The sequence below is a fragment of the Balaenoptera acutorostrata genome, chromosome 1 (assembly GCF_949987535.1).
Source record: "Balaenoptera acutorostrata chromosome 1, mBalAcu1.1, whole genome shotgun sequence".
Classification (NCBI taxonomy): Eukaryota; Metazoa; Chordata; class Mammalia; order Artiodactyla; family Balaenopteridae; genus Balaenoptera; species Balaenoptera acutorostrata.
The window spans coordinates 172,946,928-172,963,769 of NC_080064.1; the positions used below are offsets into that span (position 1 = coordinate 172,946,928).

Consider the following 16,842-nt stretch of genomic DNA (forward strand, 5'->3'; position numbering starts at 1 on the left):
GTAAAAAACCAATTCCAGACTTCCCGGGTGGCGCAGTGGTTAAGAATCCGCCTGCCAATTCAGGGGAGATGCGTTCGAGCCCTGGTCTGGGAAGATCCCACATGCTGCGGAGCAACTAAGCCCATGTGCCACAACTACTGAGCCTGCGCTCCAGAGCCCGCAAGCCACAACTACTGAAGCCCGTGTGCCACAACTACTGAAGCCCACGTGCCTAGAGCCCGTGGTCCACAGCAAGAGAAGCCACCGCAATGAGAAGGCCACACACCGCAATGAAGAGTAGCCCTGCTCGCTGCAACTAGAGAAAGCCCATGCACAGCAATGAAAATGCAGTGCAGCCAAAAAAAAAAAAAAAAACCCCACAAATTCCACATACAGAAACCTGAAGACTCGGAAATTTAAGGGATCAGGTACCATGGAGGCCACAAGTAGGGGGAGGGCTAAAAAAAGGTTTATTTGGCTCCTGGGCGCTCGTGTTCAATCTGTCCATACAGTCAATTCACACCCATCTGCCTTCAGAGCGACTGGACCTTTGAAACCCAGAAACAATAACATAAAAACAGTAGGTACTTCAGAAGATGAAAAGATCCATTTGTCTAAAGACAGAGATCAAATGAAAGGCTAAATAATGAATAGTGGGGAACAGCCCTACCCCTTTCTGGTCCACCCCAGCTCATTTCCCTATCTTGTTCTCAAAATGCAAACAGCTACATTTACATAGTTAAGTAGAATTGGAGGATCCCTTTTTGGAAAAAAGAACTGTACAGAGAAAACATGCTGATGTTTGGGAATTCACAAAACAAAGGCAGCTTGTTGCCAACCAGTTCACCAAAGAGTAAAACCCAAGACTATAAGCTCCACTCATTCACACAAAGCTTCTTAAGCTTCTCGGTGCCTCTCCCAAACAGGAACAAATTGACAAGAAGCTCTAGGTGTTTGAAAAAAGTCTCCACCATGAAAGAGAAAAGCCAGAACACATAGAAAAAAGAAAATCCAAAGCAAACAGAGATAATGCAGAGAGGAGAATAAAATGTACAAGAGATTATAATTAATATTCTGAGAGGGGTGGGGGGAAGAGGAGATTACATCCATGAAATAAAACAAAATGTTTAAAAAATCACAATTAAAGAAAGGGTTCTTAGATATGAAAATGATAGTAAAAAGTAAAAATTCAACAGAATTTTCTGCAGTGATAGAAAAGTTCTGTGCTGTCCAACATGGCAGCCATTAAGGACTTTAAAAGTGGCCAATGCAACTGAAGAACTAAAATTTAATTTAATGTTAATTAATTTAAATAGCCACATGTGGCCAGTGGCTACATACTGCATAGTGCAAAGTTGAAAGACAAAATAAAAAAAAGTTTTTCCCAGAAACAGCAAAAGATAAAGACATGAGCAAGATAGAAAAGTTCCAGAATTTGAAGACCAGAAAAATCCAATATCTAATTAATAGAAGTTCCAGATACAGAACAAGAGAAAACAGAAAAAAGGAACTAGCAACCTGAGTGTAAGGTTTATATAATTTGAGATGATGAACATAAAGTTCTTTTTTAGTATCATTATGAATTTGTGCTCTCTTAATAAGCTTAGTTTATTTCAGCTGACAGTAACGATTCTTTTCAATGCTCAACTGGTCACCAGTTTGTCAGTGGCCATCTTCTCAAGGCTCACCTCTTTTTCTTTCTCAAGGTGCTCTGATTCCTTTACCTGGTAAACACTAAGACATTCTTGGTCCAGCCAGAGTGAACTACTTAGAGTACCTTTAACATGTTATCCTCTCTCACACATGCTGTTTTCTTCAGTGTGGAACCACTCACCCATCTTGAAAATCCCCACTCATCTTTGTAAAGCCAGGACACACACCAGTTCCTCTATAAGGAGACAGTAGAGGGCTTGGCTTGGAATCAGAGCTCCCCTATTGATTAAATGCGTGAGCTGGCAAGTCGCCTAACCTCCCTCTAATTGTTTCCTCATCTGTAAAATGGAAATAATGGTACTGACCTCAGAGGCTTGTTAAGGAGTAAATGAGTTACTATGTCTAAGTTGCTTAGAATGGCACTTAGAACACAGCAAATGCTCATGAAATGTTTGTTATGATTATTAAAAAGTATTCTCTCCTAGGGACTTCCCTGGTGATCCAGTGATTAACAATCCGCCTTCCACCACAGGGGACGCAGGTTTGATCCCTGGTCAAGGAACTAAGATCCCACACGCCACGGGGCAACTAAGCCCCCATGTCACAACTACTGAGCCCGCATACCACAACCAGAGAGAAGCCCACGCACCGCAACAAAAGATCCCGCATGCCACAACAAAGATCCCACGTGCTGCAACTAAGACCTGACGCAGCCAAAAAAAAAAAGTATTCTCTCCTTAGGCGGAGTTAAGTGCATGCCCTTTGTTTCCAGGGAGCCTCGAATACATCTATTATAGCACTTACCATATTTCTATATATATAACCATGTGTCTCTCCCTTAGACAATGAGTACCTTACAAGCAAGGATTACGCTCTGCTTTTCTTTATATTCCAGAACACTAGCTAACCTAACTATGCTTGTTATAGTACTTAACAAATGCTTAGTAAAGAACTGAATGGTGAGTAAGGATAAAGATCTGGATAACTATGAGAAAGGAGAGACGATTAACCAGAAAGACAAAAAAGAAGCAGAAGGACTTAGCAATGAAAGAGAAGCCAGGGGTGGGGGAGGAGCAAAATAGGTGAAGGAGATTAAGAGGTACAAACTACTAGATATAAAATAAATAAGTTACAAGGATGTAATGTACAGCACGGTGAATACAGTCAATATTTTATAATAACTTTGTATGGAGTATAATCTACAAAAATATCAAATTACTATGTTGTACACCTGAAACTAATACAGTTGACCCTTGAACCATACAGTTAATCTGAGTATAATTTATAGTCAGCCCTCCATATCCGCAGTTCTCCTGCATCTGCGGATTCAGCCAACCAACGACCGTGTAGTACTGTAGTATTTGCTATTGAGAAATACCCGTATGTAAGTGGATGTGTGCAGTTCAAAGCCATATTGTTCAAGGGTCAACTGTATAATATTGTAAGTCAACAATACTTCACTTAAAAAAAATTAAATTCCAAGTCTTCTAGTCTGAATGAAAGAGATCATGTAACTGACATTCATTCATTCAACAAAAAACATGGTAAATATAATATGGCAGTGAATATCACAAAACCCTACCTTTATGAAGACTGCACTCTACCGGGAAGAATCAGAAAATAAACAATGGAGACATAATTTATGGAGTAACAAGTGCTAAAAAGAAAAAATGTTATTAAGGAAAGCTGATAAGAAATAAAGAGTTTGCTTTTGACTGTGGATAGATTATAGGAAAGCATTTATGTAGATTCAGGAGACATTCAGAATTCTGTGATTGGTATACAGACTAGAGATTGGGTTAAAGATGCGCGAGTTCTCTGCATAAATGAGATAATTAGAGTCATAAGAACTTATTTAAGGAATAAACCTGAACATAAACGAGAACAGAGTCTGAATGGAAATATGAACAGAAAAGAGAGAATGGTGGGAGAGTGTATCATAAGAGATATATACATACAATTGGGAAAAAGTAGAAGAAAACAGGAAAGGGCTCAGAGACACATAGCAGGGGTGCTCAGTAAGTATTTGCTAAATTGTGAATGAGCGAAAAATCAGTTTTTACTCCCCAAGGGAGGTATTTCTAGGTTTGGTCTTCAACAATGCCAAATGCCAGAGGCTGAAAAGGGTGAGATGAAAAAAGGTCATCAAACATTTGGTATATTCAAATGAAATGTTCAAGTGTAATAGTTTGATAATACATTTTGTGGTCACTTTTTAATTTAAGGAAATTAACCAATATACCTATGTTCTAAGGGATATATTTTCTCTAACATCGAGTTGTTTTCAATCTACACCCTGCATAATGCCTGGATATAGAAATGCTTAAAAGATGTTTACTAAATGAAGATTTGCCTTTAGTCACAGTTCCCGAGACATAATTAAAATGCGCTCTTTTAGAAAGAAGTCTTTAATATGTTACCACGGCAGTGTCTGGATTGTAGTCATCAATCTGTTCGAAAGTATTTATATCTTTATTTCCAAGTGCGATTTGAAGAGCTATAGAATCATCAACATATCTAGGTTGGTAAGATTAAGGAAAATTGCTTTTATTAACAACCAAACAAATGATACTCTAATAAGACAGAAAAGTGTGTTCTATTGTCACAGAAAATCTTCAGGTTTATGACTTCAATGGACCTTACTTACTTTCCACATTCAGCTTTACTGAAACCACAGGCATAGTTTACTAGTCACAGCAGGAGTTGGCTATTTTCTGAAGCCAAGTCCCAAGGCATCACTTATTCCCTGTCAAGGGAGACGGAGAGGAAAGTCTTGGAGACTACCTATGTGACTCACGGCTCTACCTCACCCTGGATGTACGTGGCCAGTGGCTGCGGGAAGAGCATCCTCAACTGGCATACTCATATGCCCAGAGCGTTCTTGCTGGTTAATTGAGCTTGCTTGCCATGAGGGGTTCTCTTAAGTGCCACCTTTGGAGTATGTACCTTAAGTGACTGACTGTACGTGTTTCTGTCAAGTCAATCTAAGTAATTAGCAAGTTATAATGGATGAGCCTCAGGTTTATAAACAAAAAGTTACTCTAAATTTTCGCTAGCATTGTAATTAAATTTAACAAAATAAAGATTTCACTGTAAAAAAAGAAAGCAAAAAACAATATGCAAACTTTTTACTGAATGTCTCACTAAAAAATCACCACAAAAATACGGAAGAAGTGCAAAGTTCTACCATTCTGGTTCAGAAAGGATACCGCCCAGCATAGCTTAGTGTTTCAGGATCAATGTCATCTTCATAGGCATTCAAAGGGATGAGTTTCCTTTTGATGGGATCAAAAACTAGCTGATAGAGGAAGGTATTATTGGCCCGAATAAATCCTTTGATGTAATCTTCTGGTACTATTATATTCATCTTGAGATAATGTCCAATTTTCTTGATAACCTAATAATGAATGTAAAAATATTTATGAGTTATCTGCAGATAAAGAAGAGGGAACGCATTATTCCCAACACCCATCACTTTACATTAGAGATGGATGAGGAGGGGTAGAAAAATCAATTGCTTTTATCTACATTAAAAACCTCTACCAGTAAACACAACCATGTCATGACTTAAAATTCTAAGTCTCTATAACAGTATTTTCTTTGGTTTTTCTATTATTAATCCGAAGAATGAAAAATTCAGTTACACATCAAATTTACATTCCTAGGTATAACTTTAAGATACATTCTTCACCCTCAAAGTACCTTTCACCTAGAAAGCAAAAAACAAACAACACACAAAACCTAAGAATTAAAAAAAACCTAAATATTCATAGATCATATTTTAAAAATGAAGTCAACATTCTAATTCCTGTTAGAGTCATGGATGATTAAAGCTGGAAGGGGTTTTAAATCTTTTATATCAAACTCAGAGACAAAGAAGAGAAGACCCAGAGAACTGAAGTGATCCTGTAGTCACAGGCTAGTTAGTACATGTTGCTCTATTCCGAAATCTGCCACCATCTCCCAACCTTGAGATCTGTCTATTTTAGTACACCACCCTTAGTCCTGAGGACTCACATTTTGTACCCTTGGAAACAAAAAATGGAAATTCTGCTCTGCAAACTCTAAGGGCTTAAGAGAACTACTCAAGGTGGGGTGGGGTAGGAATAAGCTTCTTTAATGTATGTTTAATTTTTTAAGGTTAAAGAAATCAGAGAAATTATAGAGCAGTGATGTATGGGGTCTCAGAGTTTTCTAGAAAATACATGACACATGATACCACATCAAACTGTATGAGGAAGTAATACAAGAATACAGCTGTACTCTATTAAGCCACATTAAAGACATTTACATAAATGTGCAATTCCTCTCATAACTTTCACTTGTTTTAGAAGATAACTACTTTTCATAAAAATATGATATTTATGTTAAAATGTAATGAATTAATTATCGTTAATTTTAAGTGAATTAATAAACATTTTGATTTTTCTGTTTCAATTTATTTATTTTTTGGCTGCATTGGGTCTTCGTTGCTGCATGCAGGCTTTTCTCTCTAGTTGCAGCGAGTGGGGGCTACTCTTCGTTGCAGTGCACAGGCTTCTCATTGCGGTGGCTTCTCTTGTTGCAGAGCATGGGCTCTAGGCACGTGGGCTGTGGCATGTGGGCTCAGCAGTTGCGGCACGCAGGCCCTGGAGCATGCGGGCTTCAATAGTTGCGGCACGCAGGCTCTAGGGCGCACAGGCTTCAGTAGTTGTGGCACGTGGGCTCAGTAGTTGTGGTGCACGGGCTTGGTTGCTCTGCAGCATGTGGGATCTTCCTGGACCAGGGATTGAACCTGTGTCCTCTGCATTGTCAGGCAGATTCTTAACCACTGCGCCACCAGGGAAGTTCCTTCTGTTTCAATTTCTGACTCAGTAAATATCAATAGCTATAACCCATATAAACAAAAATAATTGCCACAAAGAGATTTTAAGAGTGTAAAGGGATCCTGAGACCAAAAAGTTTGAGAACCACTACTACAGAGTAACAGGACAGAAATCAAAAGACTACGTTTTAACATTAATTCTACCCTAGAATATCTTAAGTTTCTTTATATTAGTCTTCATTTAAAAAAATTACTACTTGTTTTTTGTCAGTTGCTGAAAACATGGTTCATCCGTTGCCAAAAGCAAAGTTCTAGTGTTTTAGTCATTTTCTCCTTTCAATGACACCATATTGGATATGGAAATAATAGAATATTTAAGATCCATATTCTGAGCAGTTCATCTATTATTTAAGAACTGCTTCAGAAACTGAATATGACACTTGGTAAATCACTCTTACCTTTAAAATATCTGGATTGTTGGCTAGTCTTAGTACTTTGCAGGCCTTGGCTAATCCAATCCCACGCAGCGATGAGAGATAGTCACAGCCTGAAAGAATGCACATATAACGGAACTTCTCTTCTGTGAACACATCCCCAAGCTGTTTGCACATTCCTAGCCGAGCCTGATCAACTTCTAGTCCATTTCCAAATTGGTCCATTTTTAAAATAACCTTCAGGAGGAATGGAAACTGTTAACACCTGAAAGAGCCATTTTTATTTTTCATCATCTAAGACATTGCAATATTTCTAAGAAGTCTTTCTTGTTCTTTATCATAACTGAGAAGAGAGACAGGTAGGCCAGTTAATTACTGTAATATTTGCAAATAAGTTAAATTGAAGCATAGGCTATGGCTAGACAAGGTCATACGCCAGAACTCAATTGTCTTGACTCTGGTATAAAGAAGGCCCTTTTTGACATGATAACCTATTACAGGGTTATCATGTCAAATAGCAATTCATACAAAAAGCATTTTCTCCTTACCTTCCTCTTTTACATATTAAAGTAACCCTTTTGCTTAGTCTTAAAGTAATACATGTCCATTGTAGAAAATTTGGAAAACACAGAAATTCAGGAAGAAGAAAACAGTTGCCCCAAATGTCTCATCTATCACTATTACCCAGCATTAACCTTTTCACAGATCCTTCTTCATCTATGAAATAAATAGATAATATAAATAACATAGATATTAACAAAAATGAAATCACCCTATAGTTTTATATCTTAATATATAATAAAATTTTCCATTAAATAGTTTTATACATAATTCTAAATAACTGCAGAACATCTCATTAGTAGATAAGTTAGCTTATTTACCTAACCTAATTGAAAAATATAAAGCATATAAATTATCATTATTAAAAAATAAGACCACATTCCACTAAAGAATTTGGAGAAAACAAAACCCTCTAACTGTAAGGGCTTATTCTGAAAAATCGTCCAGATTACACAAATGTCAAGCAGCAAAACCTTTCTTTTCATTTTAATAAAACAATTATTAACAACTGTAAGTAAATATTAGTTGCAGGTATTAAATAGGATAAAAAACTTTAGCTCCTGATTTACACTATTTCCATCCACATAGAAAAACAGTATGGAGTAGTTGTAGTTAGGTACCTTTTTACAGCCAAAAGCAAGGAGGTCAGAGTCTTCTGTGATTACAGCTTGTACAATACCAGCCTTGTTAAGATAGGCCAACTGTGCATCTGCTTCATATGGGGCCACAAGACAATCTACTCCCTGAGACCGAGCAGCCTATGGGAAAGGACTGGTCAATCTCAAGAACAGCATCTGCAGAGCACTGAACAACTTCCTGTATCAAACCCATTTCATTACCAGCCTCAACATGTATTGAATACTTGCTAATATTATTTTTGAAAATCATTTCCTTTGAAGTAAGTTTTTCTACTTTTAGTCCTATATATATTGAACTAATCACACAGCCACTAAGAAATCTTTTTTAAAAATCAGTATATACATTAGGAAAAAAGAAATATTGCTGTACATTTGGGGGCGAATACAAGCTATAAAGCTTAATTATTTCAAATTATAGAAAGCTACCATCTTAAGAATGATTATGCTCTAAAAAGAACACAAGTCATGCGTTTCCCCAGGTTCTCTTATCACAGAACACGAGTCTGACACTGTACTGATGAAACAACGGAATTTAATCACTATCTTCCCATTTGTTTACCAAGCAGTTTGAACACAGACCTGAAAAGGGGGAAGTGTGGGCTGTGATTTTGGGCATGCTGACACTAAGATTTATGGTAATAGGTAATAAGGAAATAAGCTTCTAAGAAGCAGATCAAGTAGACTAGAAGTCTGTAGAGCTCCTGAGTTGGCCAGGCTACTTCAACAGATCTCTGACAGTCATTCATGAGTGAAGGTTACAGTAACTGTCGAAGACTATGAGTAGGGTGGGATTGAACCTCCAGGAATTTATTCCTTGCATCTCTGCGGAGCACATTTATCTATGTAAGTGACACATCTAAAAAGGGAGAGCTTCACTTATTCCTTAGGATTTCTCCCTTGGAAACTGCTGGACTCCTCTCTTCTACCTACAGATACTGTTCCTTCTTCCTCTGACACCCAGCTTTCCTGAAGGTTAGGCCTAGAAGAATTTTCCTCCCTTTACTTCCTTAACAAACAACTCAACAAACAACTTATAACTAGCCTAAATGAACCCAGTAATTTGTTACTTTGGCTTAATTTCTTTTTTAGCTCACCTTAATTACGTTGTGGGCCATAGCGTGTGTGATATTGATAGAACGGGTGAAACATTCTCTGGCTTCTGAGACCTTCCCCTCACGAAGAAGCTGCTTTCCCTTAAGAAGGTTGGCTTGTCTTCTTCTGCAAGATAAAAAAAGGTGAGAGAAGGACTCAAAAAATTACAATACAACTATAATTCAAGAATTTTTCCTAGAATAAAAAATGTTTGACTCATTTGAAAGTGCACATCCAATCCTTGAGAATATTAACCCAGATCTTTTGGGCTTCTAGACAAAAAAACCAAGGATTTACAGTGCCTGTACACACAAGCTTATCATCAGACTTTCCCATAGCAATACTTCATGTCAAAAGAAAATGGAGTAATGAAGACACTTATGAAAATGTAAGTCAAGGCTTTTACACCATTAAAACTAACTTTCCAGTGTAAAGGGTGCAACTTTATCAACATATTAAGAACTTGAAGTATACTGTTTCCTGTGAGTTTCTCTGTGGAATCTATTAATACTAGAGGAAAAACTATGGAAAAACCAAAATAACATGAGAGACATTGATATAAGGACTGTTAATAGCCATCAGCTATATGGTAATTTGTAGACGCAAGACTAAATAACTACTGCTCTCTCCCTGTTTAGGGAGAGAGCAGTAGTTATGTGCCCTGACAATGTAGTACCACTATTTTTGAAATGGGGGGAGAGAGTGCACATGCAAAGGAAAGAAAAAGAAACTGTAACGACAATCATATTGGTAGTGGTAGTATTCATATTTTATTCTGAATCTATTGTTGAGTATAATGTGGGGTAAAATAAATGAGTTATTATAAGATATTCTAACTTTATTATCCCTGTATCCTTGAAAACAAAGATTCTCAGTATGAAAGAAAGGAGCAACGGACACAATACAGAAAAAGTAAAAAAAAAACCCTGTAGTCTTGAATTTGAATTGAAGTATCAGTGTGAACTCATGAAGTTTACCTTTTAAGTAAATGTGCATATACACATACACACAAATTTCCTAGTTCACTTTTAAACTGAGGTCCACAGATGAGGAGACTTTGTAGAAAAGGATTTTAAATGCCCCTCCCACCGCTACAGTGGCACAAAGAAAGCTGATCCTACAGAGGTAAGTCAGAAAGAGCACTCAGGTCAGAGACAGACAGCTGAAACATTTTTTAGCCTTTCTTGAAGTTAGCAAGAGGAAATAACTCTGTAATTAGACTTAAGAACAGGATGGGGGACACCCAGGTGGGATATGGCATGGACTAGTCCCTTAGCCACACTGGTTTAGGGCTGTCACCAATCCTTTAAGAACTAACCTGGAACTAACTTTTTATTAAAAGTATTTTTAATAAACTGTATATTATTCCTACTAGAATGAGGGTGCAGACAGTCTCAGTTAATCCTTTTATAAACTTTATAAAGTTCTGACCTTGAGAATCAGAGCCCACTAAATACAGGTAGATTGAAAAACCTAGATCTGAAGAGCCCTCTCTAATTTGATTCTAGGCCCAGGGATGGCAAACTAGGCAAGCAGCACGCTCACAAAATGCTCACTCAGTGAGGTTTACTTCTATTTGGGGCTAACTCATACTACCTTTAACAACTAAGCCCAGTGCTCTTTCCTGTACAGCACAATGACTCCTGGACCTAAAAACTAACACAGGGTAAAAACAAGAATAGATGAAAAGTGGCAGAATAGGTGCTTCAATAAAATACAGAAATTCTTTAAAAAAAAAATACAGGGCTTCCCTGGTGGCGCAGTGGTTGAGAGTCTGCCTGCTAATGCGGGGGACGCGGGTTCGAGCCCTGGTCTGGGAAGATCCCACATGCCACGGAGCAGCTGGGCCCGTGAGCCACAACTGCTGAGCCTGCGCGTCTGGAGCCTGTGCCCCGCAACGGGAGGGGCCACGATAGTGAAAGGCCCGCGCACCGCAATGAAGAGCGGTCCCCGCACCGCGATGAAGAGTGGTCCCCACTTGCTGTAACCGGAGAAAGCCCTAGCACGAACCGAAGACCCAGCACAGCCAAAAATAAATAAATAAATAAATAAAGTAGCTATAAAATTAAAAAAAAAAAAAAAAAAAAAAAAAAAAAAAATACAGAAATTCTTTCTAAGGTCTGTTATAAAAAATACGAGATTCTGTTGAGCTAAATATGAATGATAACATTTCAATTATAACTACTAAAAGAACAGAAATAGAGTACATCACTTTTCAACTAGAAACAAGAGACAACAATAAGGGTGGATAAAACAATCAACCCAGAAGTTAAGCAAGGTAGGAGCTATATATTAGTAATTAATGATCAATGTAAAAAGAATAAAACTCTCCAGTTTTAAAAATGACAAAGATTGACAGAATGGATAAAAAAATTACAGTGATGTGTTCTTTATAAAAGACAAACTTAAAACCAATGACATAGTAAAACTGAAAATAAACAGAAAAAGACATTAGGAGCATACAAAAGAAAGTTGTTATGGCTATACAAACATCAGACAGGATAGACTTTAGAACAAAAAAGCACAGAGACTAAAAGAGTCACTGCATATTGCTTCAATTTGTCACAAAAATATAACAAATTCTAAACTTGAATGCCACCAATAAAATAGATTCAAAATAAACAAAGCAAAAAAAAGTTGGACAGAACTATAAGGTAACTGACAATTGCACTATCATAGTGAAATTTTAATGTACTTTTCTCAGTAATTGATGAATTAAGTAGACACACATAAAAAAAAAAACAAAAAAAAATTAAAAAACCCAATAAGGATATGGAAGATTTGAACATTACAACCAATAAGCTTGATTAACTGGACAGACATAAAACCATCCACTCAATAACTGAAGAACACACATTCCTTTCTAGCACACATGGAACGTTTAAGGAAATCTGTTCATGTACTAGAGATTAAAACAAGCCTCAACAAATTAAAACAAAAAGAAATTTGTATTACACAAACCACAATGTCAGATCTTAAAAAGTTAAAGAATTAACTTACTCTCTTCTAGACTTCTCCACTTCCTTTTTAGAAGGTAAAGTACATCCATCAAATACCAGGATAGGCTTGATCCCATGAGATAGTAACATATTTACAAATTTCATACAAAATCCTACATACCTATGAAAATGAAGAAAAATAATTAAATGCTTTGCATCTTTAGGTAATACTTTTGCTCTTTTTAAAACCAGATGAGACAGATTATGAAAAGAGGTTTCTGTTTTTTTAAGCAAATGTTTTCACAGGAAATGTAAACTCTAATTTAAACTTGGATCCTAATGGGCTATGGGATATTTGCTTTCCTCATGTGTAGATTAAAAGGCTTTGACATCCATAACTAGCCTTTTTACCCCATTTTCTTTTTTTTTTTGCTTTGAGAAATTTCGAAACTATTGAAAAATTGAAAGAATAGTAGAAAAAATACCTGATTTCTCCAACAACACCATTATCATATCCAAGAAACTTAACAGCCACAAAATACCATCTAATATACAGTCTACATTAAAATTTGTCTGATTGTCCCAGTATTGTTATAACCAGTGGTGACCTGCTAAATTTTAACAAGTTCTGGGGAAAGTGGTACCTAATATGTAGCATTTGTCAATCCCTGACATGAATATTCTACAGTGGTGGATAAACTACCAATGTGGGCTCACTAAATGCTGAACTGGGAGGAGATGGTGTATAGCCAGCTCATAAAAGTTGACTCCAGCACAGCACTGCTACAATTTTTTTCCCCAGTCCAGGATGCAAACAAGAATCAGGTATTGCATTTCAATTTTTATTCTGGCAAGACAGTTAAAAATAGCTACATGTAGATTCATTCCAGGGTCACATGGATAGCTCAACATACGCAAATCATCACTGTGATACACCACAGCAACAAAAGACAAAAACCATGTGATGATCATCTCAATAGATACAGAAAAAGCATTTGACAAAATTCAACATCCATTCATGATAAAAACCCTTACGAAAGTGGGAATAGAGGGAACATATCTCAACATAATAAAAACTATTTATGACAAACCCACAGCCAATATAATACTCAACAGTGAAAGCTCAAAGCCTTCCTGCTAATATCTGGAACAAGACAAGGATGCCTGCTCTCACCACTTCTCTTCAACATAGTATTGGAAGTCTTTTCCACAGCAATCACACAAGAAAAAGAAATAAAAGGTATTCAAATTGGTAAGGAAGACATGATACCATACATAGAAAACCATAAAGTTTTCACATTAAAGACTACTACAACTGATAAATGAATTCAGCAATGTAGTGGGATACAAGATTAACATACAGAAATCTGTTGCATTTCTTTACACTAACAATGAAATAACAGAAAGGGAATGTAAACAAACAATCCCTTTTAAAATACTTAGGAATAAACCTCACCAAGGAGGTGAAAGACTTATATGCTGAGAACTATAAAACATTAATAAAGGAAATTGAAGATGATTCAAAGAAATGGAAAGATATCCCATGCTCTTGGATTGGAAGAGTTAATATTGTTAAAATGGCCATATGACCCAAAGCAATCTACAGATTTAATGCAATACCCATCAAAATACCCAAGACATTTTCACAGAACTAGAACAAATAATCCTAAAATTTATATGGAACCATAAAAGACCCAGAATTGCCAAAGCCATCCTGAGAAAAAAGAACAAAGCAGGAGGCATAACCCTCCCAGACTTTAGACAATACTACAAAGCTATAGTAATCAAAACAGCACAGTATTGGCACAAAAACAGACATACAGATCAATGGAACCGAATAGAGAGCCCAAAAATAAACCCACACACCTATGGACAATTAATCTTCAACAAAGGAGGCAAGAATATACAATGGGGAAAAGACAGTCTCTTCAGCAAGTGGTGTTGGGAAAGTTGGACAGCTGCATGTAAATCAATGAAGCTAGAACACAGCCTCACACCATACACAAAAATAAACTCAAAATGGCTTAAAGACTTAAATATAAGACAAGACACCATAAAACTCCTGGAAGAGAACATAGACAAAACATTCTCTGACATAAATCATACCAATGTTTTCTTAGGTCAGGCTCCCAAGGCAATAGAAATAAAAGCAAAAATAAATAAATGGGACCTAATCAAACTTACAAGCTTTTGCACAGAAAAGGAAACCATAAACGAAACAAAAAGACAACCTACGGACTGGGAGAAAATATTTGCAAATGATGTTACTGAAAAGGGCTTAATTTCCAAAATATACAAACAGCTCCTACAATTCAATTACAAAAAACCCCCAAACAACCCAATCAAAAAATGGGCAGAAGACCTACATAGACATTTCTCCAAAGAAGACTTACAGATGGCTAATAGGCACATGAAAAGATGCTCATCATCACTAATTATTAGAGAAATGCAAATCAAAACAACAGTGAGACAGTGAGGTACCACCTCACACCACAGAATGGCCATCATTAAAAAGTCTACAAATAATAAATGCTGGGGAAGGTGTGGAGAAAAGGGAATCCTCTTACACTGTTGGTGGGAATATAAATTGGTGCAGCCACTATAGAAAACAGTATGGAGGGAGGTTCCTCAAAAAACTAAACATAGAGTTGCCATATGATCCAACAATCCCACTCCTGGGCATATACCCAGACAAAACTGTAATTTGAAAAGATACATGCACCCCTATTTTCACAGCAGCACTATTTACAACAGCCAAGACATGGAAACAACCTAAATGTCCATTGACAAATGAATGGATAAAGAAGATGTGGTATACATATAAAAACAATGAAACAGTGGCATTTGCAGCAACATGGATGGACCTAGAGATTACCATACTAAGTGAAGTAAGTCAGAAAGAGAAAGACAAATACCATATGATATCACTTACATGTGGAATCTAAAATACAACACGAACGAACACATCTATGAAACAAAAACAGACTCACAAATATAGAGCACAGACTTGTTGTTGCCAAAGGGGAGGAGGGGTTGGGGAGGGAAGGATTGGGAGTTTGGGATTAGCAGATGCAAACTATTATATATAGGATGGATAAACAACAAGGTCCTACTGTATAGCATAGGGAACTATACTCAATATACTGGGATAAACCATAAGGAAAAAGAATTTATATATATGTATAACTGAATTACTTTGCTGTACAGTAGAAATTAAACACAACATTGTAAATCAACTGTACTTCAATAAAATTTAAAAACAATAGCTACAACTTCCATCAATTTTAACTCAAAAATATGAATAAAAAGATGCAATCTTAAAAGATAATCTTCTAAATCAAATATATTCATCTTAATGGAAAATTCACTGCATTGTTCTTTTTTTCCTTTTATTGTAAACCAGTGACAATAGACCTCCATTGGTCTATAGAACAATGATTGGGACCTACTGATTAAATATCAAGTAAAAATAGAAGAAAGCAAACATAAAATTGTAACAAGTTTTAAAGGAAATTTACTTTTTTATTAAAAACTAGACAGAGGGACTTCCCTGGCGGTCCAGTGGTTAGGATTCTGTGCTTCCACTGCAGGGGGCATGGGTTCGATCCCTGGTCAGGGAACTAAGATTCTGCATGCCGTGCAGCGTGGCAAAAAAAATTAACTAGAGAAAATATAAACATCAGACACCTGGTGCCCTCACTTTATATATTTCAGACATCTTTCCATGTCAGCACATATAGAGTGACATCATTGTTTCTTATGGTCATAAAGGTTTATCATAGGCTTATCCAAATTTTCTGACCTTTTCTGGTTAATATCCCCATCCAAACGTGAAAAAGAAAAGGAAAGTAAACTATCAAATGTGACTTATTAGTTGCAGTGGGAAAAAAAAATTACACAATACTTTGCTGAAAGTCCTGAAACTTTCTAGTTCAGTAAACATTTACTAAACACCTACAACATGGTCAGTCCTGTGGAGTTCATCTCTGACAACAAAGGATACTCCCTGTACTCTGGACAACTCTTTCAGTTAGTCAAAAATCTCTGAATCCTTAAAAATTACCAAAAAACTAGAGATAAAGTTTCCCCCCAGTGAAGAAAATTCAAAGAAACACTGAAGGTAGCACTGAAAAACTTGTAGTCTTCAACTGTAATTGCACTGCTCAAATTTAGTGGTGGAAAAGAAATCACTTTCAAAAAATGATTATAACAGTTGGAGTGGCAGAAGTGCCCAGACTCCTTCAGATCCACACAAACTGTAACAGGTCACTTTTGGTCAAATTAACTTGATAGGCCTGAAAGCCCAAAACATACATTCACCTTTCAATAATGACTTCTCTGTTACTCTCCATCCCCTCCCCCTTCCTCCATCTTCTGTAAACAAAAAGGGTTATTACTGTCCATTGTGCTTAAGTAAATCACACTAAGATATGTGAGCCTTTCCTCTAAGAGATAAATTATATATTGCAAAAAAGAAAATACATAATAGTATCCAAATTCCTGTGGAAAATCTCTGTCCAAAAACTATGCTTGCTTGTTTTTCTAGTGTTTCTATTTAAAAAATAAAGAGGACATTCGTCCTGCCTCAAATGAGGTCACAGAGTTATGAATGGATGTCAACATGGCCACCATTTTTGGCCCTAAGTGAAGTAAAAGGGAGTCAGAACACCTTGTCCCTTAGAAGCAACTGCCTTGTTTTGCTAATAGGGCTTAACAATGTGTTGTCCGTAGGAGACACATTC

The 16,842-nt window shown here is 36.7% G+C and overlaps 1 protein-coding gene across 2 annotated transcripts in view; it reads right to left on the reverse strand.

Moving 5' to 3' along the window:
• Positions 1 to 16,842, reverse strand: part of EXO1 (exonuclease 1) — a 42,138-nt gene that overhangs the window by 22,377 nt on the left and 2,919 nt on the right. For both annotated transcript variants that reach the window (XM_057542854.1, XM_057542783.1), the window contains exons 4-9: positions 12,162 to 12,281; positions 9,164 to 9,287; positions 8,052 to 8,189; positions 6,895 to 7,107; positions 4,842 to 5,029; positions 4,053 to 4,149 (exon numbers count right to left, since the gene is read on the reverse strand). In XM_057542854.1, the coding sequence (XP_057398837.1) occupies positions 4,053 to 4,149; positions 4,842 to 5,029; positions 6,895 to 7,107; positions 8,052 to 8,189; positions 9,164 to 9,287; positions 12,162 to 12,281 (880 nt within the window). The remainder of the gene's footprint in view (positions 1 to 4,052; positions 4,150 to 4,841; positions 5,030 to 6,894; positions 7,108 to 8,051; positions 8,190 to 9,163; positions 9,288 to 12,161; positions 12,282 to 16,842) is intronic.